The sequence below is a fragment of the Polyergus mexicanus genome, unplaced genomic scaffold (assembly GCF_030449975.1).
Source record: "Polyergus mexicanus isolate NDT 795.1 unplaced genomic scaffold, iyPolMexi1.0 SCAF_7, whole genome shotgun sequence".
NCBI lineage: Eukaryota > Metazoa > Arthropoda > Insecta > Hymenoptera > Formicidae > Polyergus > Polyergus mexicanus.
Window position 1 is genome coordinate 5086125 of NW_027223327.1, and position 18003 is coordinate 5104127.

The 18003-nt window shown below is 32.6% G+C and overlaps 2 protein-coding genes across 4 annotated transcripts in view; both read right to left on the reverse strand.

The window, feature by feature from the left end:
• The window catches only part of LOC138934546 (serine-rich adhesin for platelets), a 47392-nt gene extending 39974 nt beyond the window's left edge, over positions 1-7418 (reverse strand). For 2 of the 3 annotated variants that reach the window (XM_070298411.1, XM_070298408.1), the window contains exon 1: positions 7127-7417. The gene's annotated coding sequence lies outside the window, so the exon portion shown is untranslated. Of the gene's footprint in view, positions 1-7126 lie in introns of all 3 variants that reach the window. The other variant, XM_070298414.1, reaches the window with a different exon arrangement.
• Positions 7419-11455: 4037 nt separating this feature from the next.
• Positions 11456-13046, reverse strand: LOC138934796 (uncharacterized). Its single transcript, XM_070298883.1, has 2 exons — positions 12809-13046; positions 11456-12273 (listed from the first exon to the last, which is right to left on the reverse strand). The coding sequence occupies exon 2, from the start codon at positions 12158-12160 to the stop codon at positions 11654-11656; it is 507 nt and encodes a 168-aa protein (XP_070154984.1). The 5' UTR covers positions 12161-12273; positions 12809-13046; the 3' UTR covers positions 11456-11653.
• Between the last annotated feature and the right edge of the window lie 4957 nt (positions 13047-18003).

Below are 18003 nucleotides of genomic sequence, written 5' to 3' on the forward strand. Positions count from 1 at the left end.
TTATGTGGCTTTCACGGCTAACATCATGCGCGCATTCGTTCTTCTCGCGGGTAATTAACACGAAGAGCTATTAATCCAATGAAAACGTCGCCACACACACACACATACACACACACACACACACAGTCTGACGAGTTTGCCATCCAGGGAAAATATCGATCCGGAACGTTGATCGATGCTAAATCATCTGGAAATGGCCGATCTGTTTCGCGCAGCTGCGAAATTGGAATGCCATCGCCGTTAGCGGAAAGCATAACTGCTCGCCAAGTAATTACGTCATAAGACGAAGAGAACATTACAAAGATATTTCATATTACGAAAAGAATATGCAGAAAAAAAAATCTAGGACTTGTTGATTCATTCGATCGCTCGAAATCCCGAAAACTTTTTTTTTTCGATTATTATTCGAAATCTCTCTCTTTCTCTCTCCCTATTTTTTTCTGATATCTCCCTATCTTGATTATCTAGTTTGAAGAGATGGTCATGTGACAACAAGTTACATCAAACTAAAATAAACTTAGACAGATGTTGTAAATAAGGAAACAATAAAAAAAAGGTTAAAATGTTTTACTAAATTTTTTTAGATTTATTTTACCACTGTTTTTTTTTTATGACGAAAATTCTACGATTCTTGGAAAGATCGAGGCTAGAGCTACATTTTAATTATCATTGGAATTTATTTCGGATACCTGATCATGCAATAACACACGATCGTAAACGCCTGAATCCACACTAGACGCACTAGGGCGTTCTCTTCTCGAAACATGCAAACCTTTCGACGGATATTTTATTATGATACTGGAAGAGAGAAAACAAGTATAATTGCACACACATGCGCGGTTGTTTCTCTTCTTCGCTATGTGAGTTCTCTCAGGTATCGTCTTTAGTGGATTGCAAGGAACAATGCAGTCGCACACGGCTCTCGCGAGAATCTTTCCGTTCCATTTAAAATTCGTTCGTTACCAAAGGCCGCTTTAATCTCCCAATTAAAACAGATGTAATTGCAACGATTCAGACACACACACACACACACACACACACAAAATATTCACACACACATATATAAAAAATAGCTCGCGCGCACACACGCACACACAGATTTTATTTTCTATATGAGGATACTGTAGGATATCAAGTCAAAAAATAAAAATTTCACACAATATTTAAAAGATACAAATTTGAGATCTTAGTAATAAACAAAATTTTCTAATATATTTATTGATACTTTTTTTTATAATAAAAAATTGACACAAGGATAAAATAAACAGATTTCGCGATAAAAAGATAAGCGGGTTTAGAGAATAAAATATCGTTTAGTGTATTGAAGTGCTACTAAAAAAGAAGAAGGTATTTGAAACGTATCTAATTTCGAAATTCTTGACTCGTAACGCGATTTTTTTTAGAATTCTGAATTTCCGTACATATTCTGATTCACAAGTAGATAAACGATAAGGAACTCGTTGAATTTACTCACAATCCTTATTGTGGTGCACAAATACGCGATAAAAACAATGACAAACGAATCAAACTTTCTACGCATTCGCTGATTTCCGGGACATTCTTGACGATGGGCGTATATTAATTGAATGCGCATTTCGTTTCTATCGCCGACTGGAAAGTCTACGACTAACAATAAATCGTAACTTTCTATGATGCTTACGCACTCTTTATCTTATTTAGTTTACCTTTATAGTACGCATCGCGAGATCTTCCGGTCTGGAAACACGATTCTACAAAATCGATCGTTCTTAACTTCAGCTATAAATCATTCGCTCTCACTGTCACTTATATTTTCTGCAATAATTATATAGAAAGTCTGAAAATGTACGAGCGGCAAAGGCATTATTAATTTCTTTAACAATACTACTAATTGCCGCGATACTGTTCGAGTATGGATCTGTTTTTCTTCACATCCGCAAACTTAATCTCGTATGTACAACGCGAATCTTCCCGCACTTGCACGATACTACAATGTGAAGCAATCAGTATTTTAGACTGTAGTTACACATTATCAGGACTGCCATCTGTAATTATACAGACCTAGGACTGAAAGGTTTAAAACCCCGGACTTTACCAATCGAAACCCGGACACCCATAATTTATTATGTGAAATTATTGCAACTGCTGACAAAACGATAAAAATAGAATAATTTTTATTTTACTTATTAATAATCCATGATATTATTAATAGTCATTATTATTAAGAATTATTAATAATAGTAATAATGTAATACTACATTATTTTGTTTGCTGATTCCAATGTCCTAAAACCCGTATCAGACTATACATTAAAGATTGAGATTCAAGATTCAAGATTGAAATTTGACCAATCAGGATGAAGAAATTTTAGTCCCTTTTGTTCTGATTAGTCCAATCAAATTCCAATCTTTAATCTTCAGTCTTCAATTTTCAATGCGTAGTCTGATACGGGCTTTAGGCTTGAACAGTATCGCATGTACAATACAACATATATAGCCAGCCTTAAAATGCGACGCGCGCATCCTCTTCCCGTACAGCACCGCAAGATTACAATAACATTGCAGCAACATTTTTCTGCAAGATTGCAACATTGCAGAAACATTGCGAAATGTTGCTGCAACATTGTTATGATATTGCAGCAACAGTAATATGTCCGCCTACAGAAATATTGCAATATAATATTGCAGCAACATAGCAATATAATATATATGCAATAATGCTTTATGTATATTTATCGATATAATATCCTTAACATATGAAAAAAATAATAAGAAATTAGGCCTATAACAGTCAGGATCTAGCGTGTATATAGTTTTTCTGTATTATAATAATAACGAAATTATAAAATGTAAATTTTTCGGTACACATTCGACTTCCTTCAATGACAGAGAATATCTAAGAGAAATAAGAAAAAACTCAATTTGCAATTGTGTAAATTCACAATTTCTTTGTATCCGAAATATTCAGATATCCGGATGCAAAAAGATTGTGGTGAATTTACGCATACGAGTTTTTTCACGTCTCTCTTGCCTTTATATAATCTCAAAATTTATTTATTAAAATCTGAAGTATCTTTTTTGCATATTAGAACATTATTATCAAATTTTTGATTTTATATAAGAATGGAAACTATTAAAAGAATTCTTAGTCCAATGTCTGAGCCCCTGTATTGGGGTCATATCATACGACTTAAATTAACAAAAATAGTCATTATATCTTTTTAATCTTACTAGCCGCTCTTTGTAAATTTTATATAATCATCATGACTAAAAATTAAATGCGGTATAGATAGCGGAACATGCGCCGCATAGTGGTAAACGAATGAACTAGTGATTATTGAATACTTTTTTTGTAATATTTTCGGAATGTTGCTGTAACATTGCTAAAGTTATATTGTAAAATAATGTCTTTGCAATATTTCTGCAACATTAAACTGCAATATGCAATATTACAATGTTGCAGCAATGTTGTTGCAAGCTTCAGTGCTGTATGGATTGTGTCACGCGCTCAAAAAAACCCGGACTAATTTGAAAAATCCCTCCGGACGTTCCTGGACGTTCGAAAAACTAGGATAAATCCAGGAAAAACCGGACGGATAGCAGCCCTACACATTATACAGGATGTCCTAGAATTATTAGGGTGTCCTAGAAGACAGGTTTATTGATAAAATTGGCTTGTTTTGGTGTCCTTTATAACCATCTGAAGTTTGTCGGTATAATTCTAGGATCCTGTATAGACGAGCATTGATTTCGATAATAATGATTTCTAAATTATGAGCGAAACTTTTCAACTGTTATGCGAAATCCATCGCGCGCGGTCATGCTTTTACCGCAATAAAGATACGAGTCGTTTCCGTTGATTATTGTGCTGATACAAGGACAAAGAGAGAAGTTAGAAAAGAAAAAAGAACAACAAATGTATTAATCGTTACGAAAAGAAAAGTTTTGCGAATTGAACACAGGGCATTTTCGACACGTTCGAGAGGCATCGGAATGCGTATATAGGAATTGAAAATGTTCCTTACGTAGCGCTATCGCAGGTAACGTGAGACTTTGCATTCTACGCGGATCGCAACAGTAATAATATTCCGTATCGAGTGACGCAGAAAAAATTTTACTGCGGAAAATTTTCTACATGACGCGAATGATTTCGAATATAATCATCGCGCGTAATTATTCGCGCACGCTTCGTGTGCGTTTTCATTTATACAGGATGTTTCTCAATCATATTTTGTGTTTTGTCAACGTTTCGCAGATTTTTAAACATTTTTTTTTTTTCAAATTTTAAGCTCTTAGGAAATAACATCCAAAGTATTATATTAACTTATCTTTTCTTGATATAGAATATATGATAGAGAAGGCAAGAACATATATGATATAGAAAGCAAGTCATGGAACAAGTGCGTGCAATCTATTGGTAAATAAATCAAGTTGAATGCTCTTTATATGTCTATTATAAAATAACTGCTATACAAAAATAATATAATATCATGCAAATAGAATTAGTTATGAGTTTAATTACGAATTGCTAAACGAAAAAAATTGAAGAAGATAAAAAGAGATTGAGGTAGAACATAGTACACAAATGACTCACGCATACGGAAATCAGCTGGGAGATAAAACAAATTAAATGCTATGTGTTTTACGTATATTGAAGCATGATTAGGACGACTAGCATTATTACGATATGTATGAAAACATAAATGATTAATTACATTGATAAACAAGTACTACCATCGGAGATTTGAGCGCAACAAAATCTGCTAAAGAATAAATTATAGCATCAAATTATAGCTTATGCGCTAAAACGATTTTTTATGTAATAATAAAAAAAAATTGAATTGATTAACCGTTTTTCTCCGATTGATATAAATATATCTGGAAAATAAGTTCTGTGCCGCGAATAAAAAGTTATTTGTGGCTCTGACGGAGAGGATAATATATTCGTAGAAAACATTTTTTTTTTAATTCTCAAGATAACGGAATACGCTTCTAAAATTTGACAACTTATTTCAGAGACAGCCTGCATATATGTTGTATCTTTATGAAATGCAAATAATTTTGATCGATAGAATTAAAAATAAAGTTATGAATAAAGCCGTTATTATTGACATAAGTAATTACGACTTGGTTTAGCAACGTGCAAACTGTACTTAAAAAGAACTCGAGCGCTGCTCACGTAGCAAAAGTATGAGTAATACATGTAAGAGTCATCATGAATGACAGTACATAGAATATAAATAAATTCTTATTTACGGCACGAATCTCGAGTCTTTTGTTCATGGTTTCGAGTCACTCTCTTAATCTGGATGTATATCAATTGAACGCTATACTTATTGGGCAGTTGATAATGAGGCCCTTTGATTGGTCAATCGTGCTGGTAACCCTAGGCACCGGTCGATACGAGTAGTTGCGTTCAATTGCATTGTGTTCAAATGAACCTCTCCTTAATCGCACGGACAAAAAATTAAAGATATTTGTAACATGAAAATATCCGAAAAGTGCAAGAAAAAAAGGGGTAACGAAGTATATATATATATATAACTTATACCAAGTTGTACTCATTGTCTTTATCTTTCCATAACTTCTTTATGCATGACAAACGCATGACATATCGTAAGAGGGAATGAGATGCGGTAGCAACGCGAAACGTGACATTAAATGCAGGAGCGATTTAAGGATTTATTCGTGCGTAAATCCAGGCGCACGTGCTCCTCTGGCCATCGGGTGCGCAAACGCGATTCGTTCGAAAGTAGAAGCTCTAGGTTTTATCACACGCAGGGTTACATACATTATCACCAGACATTTTATCATAACGGTGCGTAACGCAGTGTGTCGCAACAAAATGTGCTCGTGAAAGCCGGCGGAAACACGAATAGTGAAATTTAAAGAAACTGAAAAAAAAACGGACTTGAATTAATAACTACATGTATGAATGGAGTCTTGGAAAACGCGAGTGTTCTATCCATTTATTTCTTTTTCATATATGAAAATTGTGTTGAGGTAAAAAGAAATATTTATCTATTTACCCAATCTGATTTTTTTAATGTAAATTAAAAAGATCATAAAATTGAAAAATTTTAGGAATAATGACAGATGCGCATGCGCGATAAAAGTGTATGTATATTTCCACTTTAATATTTTATATAAAATATTTAAATGTATAAGAAAATTATGAAATTTTGCGGCTCACATAATTTTAAACTCTCTTTCTCTTGCAAAATGAATTTCTCTTGACATTGATATAATAACATAATAATTTTTATCAAATGTATACAAAATTTTTCCCTTGATTTTTTCTTCGTAATTTATATTTATAAAGATAATTTAAAAGGCTATCTGTATGTCAAACATTTTTTTTTTTCTAAAAATCTTTAATTTCGGAATATTAAATTTTTTAAAGATACGGTTCTTATTTACTCTTTCATGCTCTCGATAAAACATTTAAGACGCTGGCAAATTCATGATAGATACGCAAAAATAAAATAATTATAGAATTTTTAGTCGCAGACGAATAAATGACTCAGATACGCACACTCCCTAAACGCACATACATATTATAGTGCTGGAAAATATTTTGAACTTGTATATTATATGCATAATGCACTATAATAGATCTTTTCCTTCCATCTTTCATTATCATATATAAACAGGTAAACGACAATCTTAGATGATCCGTATTATTATGGGTGAGCATATAGGCATATTTCAGTGGAATTCCATCAGTTTACAATTCATATATATACGGTCGTAAATATGCTTATCTTGTATTTGTCCTGGATCATATTGCGATCGCAATGCTTGCTCAATGAAAACTAAGAGAAAAAAAGAGAAATGATAGCCAGCATGAATTTTCCGATTCGAAAGATTGATTTCGAACTTCTAATTTTTCATATTAGCTTCGCTAAAAACCTGCGTAAATACAATCCAGAATATCGTGTTTACTATCGCCGATTCATGTAGCGTATCAGAGTGAATCAAGTCCACAATTTAAGATCCGCTTTAGATATCCACAACTTTATATGCGTAGCGGACCTCGTAGAAATGCCGGACTTGATTTGCTCCGAATTCTACTCACAGATGGCTCTTTTTATAAATGTAAACGCTTTAGCGCTAATTCACGAAATTAACAAAAAAAATGTCTTTACCTTTTCAGAGATCCGACACGGCGAATTTCGCACGATAATCCCGTCGATGAGTAGCGAAAGCGATGCCCTTTGCAGAGTCACTAAATTGAAACACCGTATAGAATAAGAAAAAAGGGAGAAAAAATAGGAAAAAAGACAAAACGCCAACGCGATTGCGCGGCATAACCGAGAACGACTCGCTGACTGCGACTGACTGACTGACTGACCGACTCCTTCGGTGCTGCCGCAGCCACCGCACTTGCATCAACACACGTATACACACGCCTGGCATCCAGTATTCCCCGCTCGACGTGCCTTTCGTTTCCAGTTCCATTCCAGAGCCGACCCTGCGTGGCTCCCGGTACCTCTATTGTTGCATCTCGTTCGTTCCGCACACACGGCGGCGGTTCGGTCGCTTCCGACCGACGTTATTTCTCTTTGCGTTCTTTGTATGTAAAAAAATGTTATATGTATTTACAAAATAGTATTATTTGAAAATCAGTTATTTTAATTTGCACAAAATAGTGTTATTTTAAACCGTAAAAATCTATTCTATACATTATTTTAATTGTATAAAATATATCCTACAAAAATAATATAATATCAAAAATAGCGTCAACTGAAAAAAATAAACACTTATAAAAATATTTTAACCAAAAGAAATTGGTACAAAATAATTGTCTAGTCCCTTAAAAAAAATACGCTAACTGAAAATAATTTATAAAAATATTATAACCCAAAAAAATAAAATAAAAAATATTAAATTAAAAGAAAAAATATATCTAATAATATATCTATTATAAAAAATCGTTGAAAATGTGTGAACAATGAACATATATATACTATATGCATATATCCTGAAAAGTTTAATAAAAAAAGGATTATACAAACATAAAAAATATTAAATTAAAAGAAAATAAATAGAAAAATTAAAAACTAGAAATTAATACAAAATATTAAAAATTAAGCTTTTTTAATTTTTAATTAAAATTCTTTATATGTGGCTTACTCTATATATGAAGATACATCCTGAAATTCTGCTAGTGCAATTAGAATTGGTTGCATCAATTTAGAGTCAAAATTTTAGTTTACAATTGAGTAAATTCTTTGTCTTTGTTTATCTGCCAAGCGGCAGCGCATCAGTCGGTACAACCAGAATTGCATGTAATTCGATTAGTCGCTTGGACCGGAAATAAGTTGGCTGTGGAGTTCATATTTTTTAATAATTAATAGCTCAAATGATTGCTCCTTAATTGCTCCATCAGAATCCACAATCGCCCCTCTTTTAAAATTAATAGTTTTTGAAATATTTACAAAAAACGTAAAATTTATTATTTTCACTCAAAAACATATCTCCAATAGTTTTCTGCAACTATATCCAGCATGAAACGATTACTTCTTAATTGCTCCATATTGCTCTATCTTTATTTTCATGATTTATTGCATTTTTTATCGAAAATTGACAAATTAATCATTTCCCAAGCGACGCCGTCGCCACCTGTCGGCCGCCTATCGGAACTATATAGCTCGTAACCAACGGCGAGAATATTCAAACATAATATAACAGCTCTATTGTTTACAACTGTATCTCAAAGAGTTTAAACAACGTTCTTTATTGATTTTTTGGTAGAATAATTGCACCTCGCTTGCTCTATTATAATATTCGCAATCGCTCTACAATTAATTTTTTTATGATATATTAGCAAAAAAACCAATAATTTTTTTGTCAAAACAAGTTTTCCGTAGTCTACTGCAAATATTGTATATTCAACATAAAACGATTGCTTCTTAATTACTTCATATTTAAGATCGTCTTAAGTCCGTATCAGACTACGCAGTGAAGATTGAGATTCAAGATTCAAGATTGAAATTTGACCAATCAGAACAAAGAAATTTTAATCCTTTTTGTTTTGATTAGTCAAATTCCAATCCTTAATCTTCAATTTTTCATTTTAACGTAGTCTGATACGGGTTTTAAGTGTGGTTTTGGCTCGTCATTATGCCCATATCAGACTATACGCATTGAAAATCGAAGATTGAAGATTAAGGATTGAAATTTGACTAATCAGAACAAAAGGGATTAAAATTTCTTTATCCTGATTAGTCAAATTTCGATCTTGAATCTCAATCTTTAATGCATAGTCTGATACGGACTTAAGACGATCTTAAATATGAAGCAATTAATGAATAATCGTTTTATGTTGGATATACTTGCAGTAGACTACGAAAAATATGTTTCTACAAGATTGGTTTTTTTGCTAATATATCATAAAAAAATTAATTATACAAGTGGAGCGATCGCGAATATCATAATAGAGGAAGCGAGGTGCAATTATTTTACCAAAAAATCAATAAGGAACGTTGTTTAAACACCTTGAGATATAGTTATAAACATATAAACAATAGAGCTGTTATATTATGGTTGAATATTCTCGCCGTTGGCTACTGGGCTATATAGTTCCGATAGGCGGCCGATAGATGGCGACGGCGTCGCTTGGAAAATGATTAAATTGTTAATTTTCGATAAAAAATGCAATAAATCATGAAAATAATGATGGAGCAATATAGAGTAATTAAGGAGCAATCGTTTTATGGTGGATATAGTTGCAGAAAATGATTGAAAATGTTTTTGAGTAAAAATAATAAATTTTACGTTTTTTGTAAATATTTCAAAAACTATTAATTTTAAAAGGGGAGCGATTGTGGAATCTGACGGAGCAATTAAGAAGCAATCGTTTGAGCTATTAATTATTAAAAAATATAAACTTCGAGCGCCAACTTATTTCCGGTGTCGCTTGAAGTTATTAGTAATATCGCTGTTACGTTTTTTGTTATATCTCAATTGTTAAACTAGAAAATAATATTCTTATGTGGTTTACCTTAATATTAAATAATTTCATTTTATCGTGATTTATAGCTAAGGAAAAAATATTACATCTTTGTTTTACTAAAAATTCTTCATTTATTATAATTAAAACATAATCGAAATAAATGCAATCTAAAATAGATAAGGATTAAATTAATAATTTATAATTTATAATGCGATGGGGAGGGGGGGTTATTTAATACAGAACGCTAAAAAACCGGTATTTTGTAGTTGCAACATCATACGGCTCCATACTGAAACTTGAAATTTCAATAACAACCTTTGCTACCTAATCGATTCTGATGCATCAAGTTGCATCCAAAGTGCCTCAAACGCAATACGTGACACACTAGAATCTATAGTGTAGCGTTTTAGTTCCTCAGAAGAATATAATATATATGGTAGCGTAATAAATAGCAAGACATATAATTCTATAAGTCGCCTAATTATCTATTAAATTCTTTACTTCGTTTTGATCTAATCTCACAAATTAAATCAAACTAAACAAATAAGATATAGATTCTTCTGAGACAATTTTGAAAGTTTTGGCTTAATCATTTTAAAATCAAAATATCAAGAATACAACTATCGATTATTCGGATCTTAATCGCGGTAAAACGGGCTTATATAGTGTATATAGTCAATTGAATATCTTCTGCTCTCGCATTTTTCATAGTTTAGTTGAATTGGAACACGCTTCACATATTTAATTCAAGGTTACAGCTGTATACTTCGACTTGATCTCAATGTACTTGTCTTCGTAGGCAACCCGATACTTCTTTTTGCAAAACTGACGATCATCCATTTCAATTGAACAAATTCTATTTTTCACGAATATACGGTAACGTTATGACCTTTAGTCTAAAAAATTCCTGCTTTTAGCGCTATCCAGAATTTTGCCTTTTTTCTTTTTTATATTTTTATATTTTTTATATTTTTATATTTTTCATATTTTTAAATTTTTATATATTTTTTTTAATTTTAATTTTCTTTTTGTATTTGTTTTGATATTGTGTGTATGTGTATGTGTGTATGTGTATCAAGGGTTAATAGAATATATTTTATATCTTATTTTTTAATAATACATTTTGTAAAAATGAAATAAAAAAGGCAATTTAAAAATCATGTTTTCTGACTTGCCGCCACATGGTTAAACAGGATTCTACAAGCGAGCGGCATTGAGCCAAGTAAGGGCAGTCATCGCGAACAGAACGGTCAGTTTTCAGATATTTTTGGACACTTCAAAAATTATCGGCACCTATAAAAAATTATTTGCGCCTCTCTAAATTTTGCGCCCTACGCTAGAGAGCGTACATTGCGTACTAGCTATTGTAGTAACGGCACTGCAAATATATCATAATTTTTGTCACAACACACAAATACTCAGAAACGAAGAAGAGAGAAATATTTTAGAAAGAGATTGTGTGTGTAATGTAAAATTATATTTGGTTAATTACATTATCCAAAATAATAATTAGTTTACAAATACTATATAAATACTTATAATTATATACACATAAGATTTTTAATATAATATAAGATTAAATTGCGCATAACGTCACAGAAAAAGATACGCATGCATATGCGTTAGATGCGCATTTATATACATAGATATAAATCGACACGTGAGATAAATAGAGCATTTATATTAAATATGCAGGTAATATCTTTTTTTTAAATCTTTAAAATTTGTTTCGATTGATATTTACATTCTCCGACACGATAATATTCTTTATTCTTTCATTTATATCTGGTTCGTTATTGTCGCTTATACGAAGATACGAAGTTTGTTGTAAAATATTGTATCCGATGTCCTGTTGTGGCGCATTCGCGTTACAATCTGTTTCATTTTCATCGCTGATATCTAAATTGCTCAACTTATGTATCACGTCGGGTCTGATATGTATGGAAACTTCGGATATGTTTTCTTGTACCGGACTTCTATAATTATGATCGTAAATTGATACGGTTGACATGGCTTTGATATAGTCCATATCAATATCTGAGTTCGCTGTAATTCTTAATGTGTTGAGATTAACCGTAGCGATGGCCTTCAAAGTAGTCTGCATTTTGTCTCGTTCCCATCGTATATGTTTCTCAATTTCGCGACCTAATAGAATCAATTTTTTTCTCCTCGAAAGGCGCTTAATTTTTATCAACGGTCTCAATATTCTCTTCATTTTTCCCATTATACGCCAAGTAGTTTTCTATCGATCATTTAGCGATTAATCAGCGCGCTTCTTTTCAAAACGTCAATTTTAAAATTATACATTTCTTAGTATTTAATTCATTAAAATATATCCTGGAAGCATAAATATAGTATTACACTAATCAATTAATTATACAACATGTGTATCTAATTCGATTATTAAGATTGTAATTGTCCAGTCTGTTACTAGTTTTGCAGCGATGAAGAGAATGATTCTAAATCTAATTTTTATTGCATTTATATTTAATATAATAATTTAATTTCGCATTTAATTATATTCAAATGCAACGATCACTATATTTATAAACTTTATATTTTTTAATTGTTAAACATTTTTAGAATCGGCTATTTGAACCGTCAAATAAAATGCGTAGATGGGTGTGTTTAACAAACACAATCGTTGCATAACTGTTGAGTAGCCATTGAATGTAATTGGTTCTTATTTCTAGAACCAACAAATCAATGTCGAGTGTTGACAAGACGATGCTCAACGGTTGTGCAACGGTTGTGTTTCCTGAGCGTATCCAATAGTTATCATTCTGCTATCGCCATCTATAGTAACTGGAAGTATTATAATTGGTATAGCGTCTACTTACACCATCAATATACAATATCAGAACGTACATACCTGTTAAAATATCTGTCTTTTAGAATGCTGTGTTCAGAATGCAGTACATTAAATCTTATTCTAATGTCTGGATATTATAATAAATGTAACATTTTGCTTAGACTAATGTTATGGAACGAAATCACGTATTGCTTGTTGTGATCTATTGCAGCCACTGACTGCTAACTGTTGGAAAGTGTATATCCCGCCATCTAGCTGTATTTTGTTAAGATATTCTGTTAAAAGAAGACTTGTTTGATACAAATTCAGTTATTTATCATTTTGATACTATAAAAATATGTATATTTTGATGTTCGTGTCAATTTAAAAATACACTCATTGTTATCAATAATATTTGCTTTAAATAATTTATATAAAGTTGTAAAAAAATCAAAATCGATCGAAAGTTACATAAAAAAGAATGTAAAAAAAGATTTGTTCATTAAGAAACAGTGAGGAATTATAATATAACAAAATAGTATAATAAAATAAAGTTAATCGAGAATTATTTTATTATTAAAGACATTTTCAAGAATATTTTTCTCTTTCTGGTTTTCATTCTGGAATATTAGTCTAAGAAAAATATTATATTTATTAATATTTAAACATTAAAATGGATAAAATATCGATATGATTACAATGCGTAAAAATTTTTATAAAAATTATTAATTATAATTAATTTCCGGATAGCTGATTGATTATATTGAATTATTAGAGAAAGAGAAAGAAAAGTAGATGTGATTTATACAACAGTTTTTAGTTATGTAGAACCTGAGATGCGAATTTCACGACAACCACAATACAATTCGAGTATTCATTTTAAATGACCGCAATTATGCTTGGTCTCGCTTCCCGACAATGTGAAAGTTTAACAGACATCTAACAGACGTCCTAATCTTTCAGACGTTCTTTTATAGACATCTCAGACATTCTGAAGATTTCCTTTAGACATTTGCGTCGTCTGAGTTAAAATATTTCCAAATCGATATGTATTTCGAAGTAAAAGTAAATTTAAAAAAATTGAAGTCGAAATCGTGTGTTTCATTATTCAATTCAAAACGATTATCGTTTATAAACTTGTTATAGTTAATTTTTCGTGTATTTCCAATACTCAAAGCAATTAAATATAATTATAGTTAACAAGCTACTTTGTTTAAACATTCATACAAAATTCTGAAAATATATCTTCAATAATATTCTTCTGATAATAAAAATTGACTATCGCGTTCAAGATACATATTTAAGAATAGCCCATGTATTAAAATTAATCCGTGTGTATATATCACAATGGGTTAATCTATCAATTTGAAAACGTTGAATAAGGTATATATATATATGTAACAGTAGAGGAAGCGCTTCCGCGCTTCGTCCGCATCGGGCGGAAAGAACCTGCGCACGTGCACCGAGCGCGACCGACCTGACCTGACTGGAAGCGAAGAGATGATCAATAACTTCTAGGATATATAAGGCTCTGTTCCGGTAGCGTGTAGCATCTCTTTGAGTTCACGTGATCGGTTTATCGCGCACCAACGGACTCCTTGGCCCACGATCGCGTTGTCGGCCGACTACGTTTCAAATTGGTCTGTACGTCAGATACCATCAGGAAGGTATTACATCCACTGGGTATATATAAGTGCTTAGCGTGTAAGATACGCACACCGATAAATTATACAAGATTTATCGATCATAGTAATGTAAGGTCTCCTCCGTTCCGTTACGAACGATCTCAGCAGCTTAGAAGAAAAAAAAAATCAAGCAGGTACGACGATATTTACTAAAGTGACGCATTTCGCGATAATAGTGAGATAAAATAAGCGAGAGATGCGAGCTTCAATTTTCCATCGATGGATCTCATTAACGTTGAGAAACACGTGCACGATATCTGTCACGACAAGTACGGGGTAAATATTATTAATCGTCCGTCTCTATACGTTTATAAATTTAAATTTGTTTCTAAAGGCACGTTTACGTAATCAATTACAAGACTAAGATCTTACTAGCTCGCGCATTATTTCGCCTTGTAAAATATTATAAAACACTTTGATTCGATTGCATTACGAAATTTTCCAAGATCGATAAATTGAGGGTTAATTACGTTGTAATGATATAATAGTAATATGGATATTACTTATGAATATTATATTACTAAAACATCATCGGCAAATACAGTCTTGCTGATATCGTTCGCGAGCGGTTAACGTTAAGCTGTGTCAGAAATATGAACATTCTTACGAGGCTTTGCGCACATTTTCACGAGCAATTAATTGACAATAAAGCAATAAATGCGACGTATATTCCTTCTATTTTCGCAATTGTATTATTTTCCACACGTCTACTAAATATCCCATACAGCACCGAAAGATTGCAAAAACGTTGCATAGATCTTACATTAAAACATTATAATATTGCATAGAAGTTGCGAAATGTTTCTGCAATGTTACTGCAAGCCTGCGGCAACGTTGAAATGTCCGCCCTCAGAAATATTTCAATGTAAGACTACAGTAATGTTACGGTGCAATGTATTTGTAATATTTAAGTACATTGCTACAAATATGCAAAACGCTTCAAATTTAATACATAAACTTTGAGAACATATAAAAACATTCAAGAGAGATAAGAAAAAAGATTGTGAATTTACGCAATTACAACGAGTTTTTTCTCGTCTCTCTTGGATGTCTTTATATATTCTCCAAGTTTATCTATTAAATTTGAAGCATTTTGCATATTAAAATATTATTATCAAATTTTTGCTTTTATATAAAAATGGGAACTATTAAACAATTTTCTGTTATCTAATTAACATCGCTATTTTATAAATTATTTACAAGTTTAAGAAATTGATAATTATTAAATAATTTAATTCATAACAATTAAAATTTTATTTATATGAATATTAAACTCCATATCTTAAGCAGACAATAAATGGATAATTTTAACTTTTTTTGGATAATTATGTGTCCGATTTCTGAACACTCAATTCAATATCTGAATTTCCTGTGTTGGGATTGTATCAGACAAATTAATCTGATAAAAATAGTTGTTATACCTTTAATATTACTAACCGCTTTTTGCAAGCTTTATATAACCATCGCGATTAAAACTTAAATACGGGATAGATAACGAAACGCGCGCCGCATAGTGGTAAACGACCGAAGTAGCGATTATCAAAAACTGTTTTTTGTAATGTTTTTGAAATGTTGCTGTAATATTCTCATAAAATATTACAATTCCATATTCCAATAATGTCTCAACAATATTTCATTGCAACTTGCAAGATTGTAACATTGCTGCAATGTAATTGGAATGTTCTGTGCTATATGGGATGCGTGTGCCATGGTGTAGGCCTCCTGGGGATTCCCGCCATGTAAAAAAACGGGAACGCGTCCAGGCATGGTACCTCCTGGGTGACGAGGAAAGCCATGTCGCTCTTTGTGTTTCTGGTAATTACCATATTTCACGTTCGTAAGAAAATTTGTGCTTAATTCTTTCTCATTCGCGATTTCTCAGCCCGTTCACGTCGCTCAAGTGCAACTTACGCACGACGACGAGCCGAGAAAGTCAACACGATTTTAAGCAACGTCAATTAATTTGACACTCGCGAACAAATCTTCTCCTTCTCGCATTAATTCGCAAGTATTGTTTCGTAATACGTTAGCGAGGAATTCTACGCGAGTAGCGTTCCAGCAATTTGGGCGCGGCTCTGCGCTAATCGACTGTAAATAAACTCTAAAACAACCGTTTTTCCGCGAAATAATTACGTTACTCACATCGTAAGTACATTCGCGTTTACGTTATCGTAATTTCCGATCGTCGTCATTAATGTACATATATAATTCGTATTTTTTTTTTTTAATTAAGATCATATCCACGCTTCATATTGTTTTTTTTTTTTTTCTTTTTTTAAACGGTGGACGCGCGGAGGTATGTAACGTAACGGGGCACGCCGGTAAATCGAGTTTCGCCCAAGACTCGGTACACGACAGAAAATCTCACTTTAATGAGTGAAACCTGTATCTATTAAACGCCCGTCTGTTCGACCTGTTACCACGGTGAGGCTGACGCGAAGATGCCGAACGATTAAATTCACCGAGGGAGAGAAGCGTTTTATCGTTATATTGTGCGCGCAAGTTTTGCAATGTACCATTGTTCGCGGGAAGAATCGCAATCAGACGCGGAGGCGGCTATCTCGACGTGCAGCGACCAAAGGAAAAAAAAAAAAAAAAAAAAAGCGGTATATATAAGCACGTGAGCATTTTTTCGCGCCACTTACCCACTTACACACCGCCATTCTCTCTTCTTTATAGCCCCATATTCAAAAAAAAAAAAATCGCCTAATACCCTTCGCCCGTCCGTGGAACCTCTAAAGATGCATCTAAAGATGCACAGTCATCCATTTCGTTATCCTGTTTCCGTCGCTAATAATCTCCCCCTCGCTCTCGCTACTCATAATGATTGTGAAGAAATTATATTCGCACGTGGCGACCTCGGATGAAAATGACAACAGTCGACGTGAGGAGGCGAGAAGAGCGAGGAGTACGGGGACGAGTTCGATGATCCTGATCGAAAAAGATATCGACGATGCAATCGAGCGAACAAAGCCAGGATCGCGAAGGATCTTCGTTTTCAATTTTTTTTTTTTTTTTTTTTTTTTTATACCGACGAGTATTATAAATGGTAATATATACACGTTTGTTTCCTATCCGTTTTTTTTCTGAGATATGCGTGCGACTTTAGGCTATACAAAATTCAAAGCAGAATATGTTTTAACATGTCGCGTATAATGCAAGAAATGTCAAAAAAAATAATATATATATACACATATACAGACTGGCCCACCGAAAATGAAACGGGCGTATTTTTTTGGCAAAATTTTTAGGGTGAAATTAACATCTCTTTTGAGGTTAAAGTTAGGTGAACGGAAATAGCCAATTAACATGTCGCCTTTGCAAATAAAATTAACTTGTCCGAGCGTTTTTCGAACAAATGAGATTAAATGCTAAAAGCATGCCTGTTTCGTTTTCGATGAGCTATCCTGTGCGTATATACATACAGGGTGTTACGAATTTAAATGTCAATACTTCGGGGGCGTGTGAAGAATCGATGAATTAAGAAAAAAGTCCTTTAGAGATTTGCTCGTTTTTGCTTATTTTTGGAAAAAATCTGAAAAAAGGAAACAAAAGATACTGAAAAAATATTCAAAAAACAACATTAAAATT

Bases quoted from the DNA above. Each gene is read 5' to 3' on its own strand.
- LOC138934796 (XM_070298883.1), bottom strand. From the start codon at position 12,160: ATGGGAAAAATGAAGAGAATATTGAGACCGTTGATAAAAATTAAGCGC.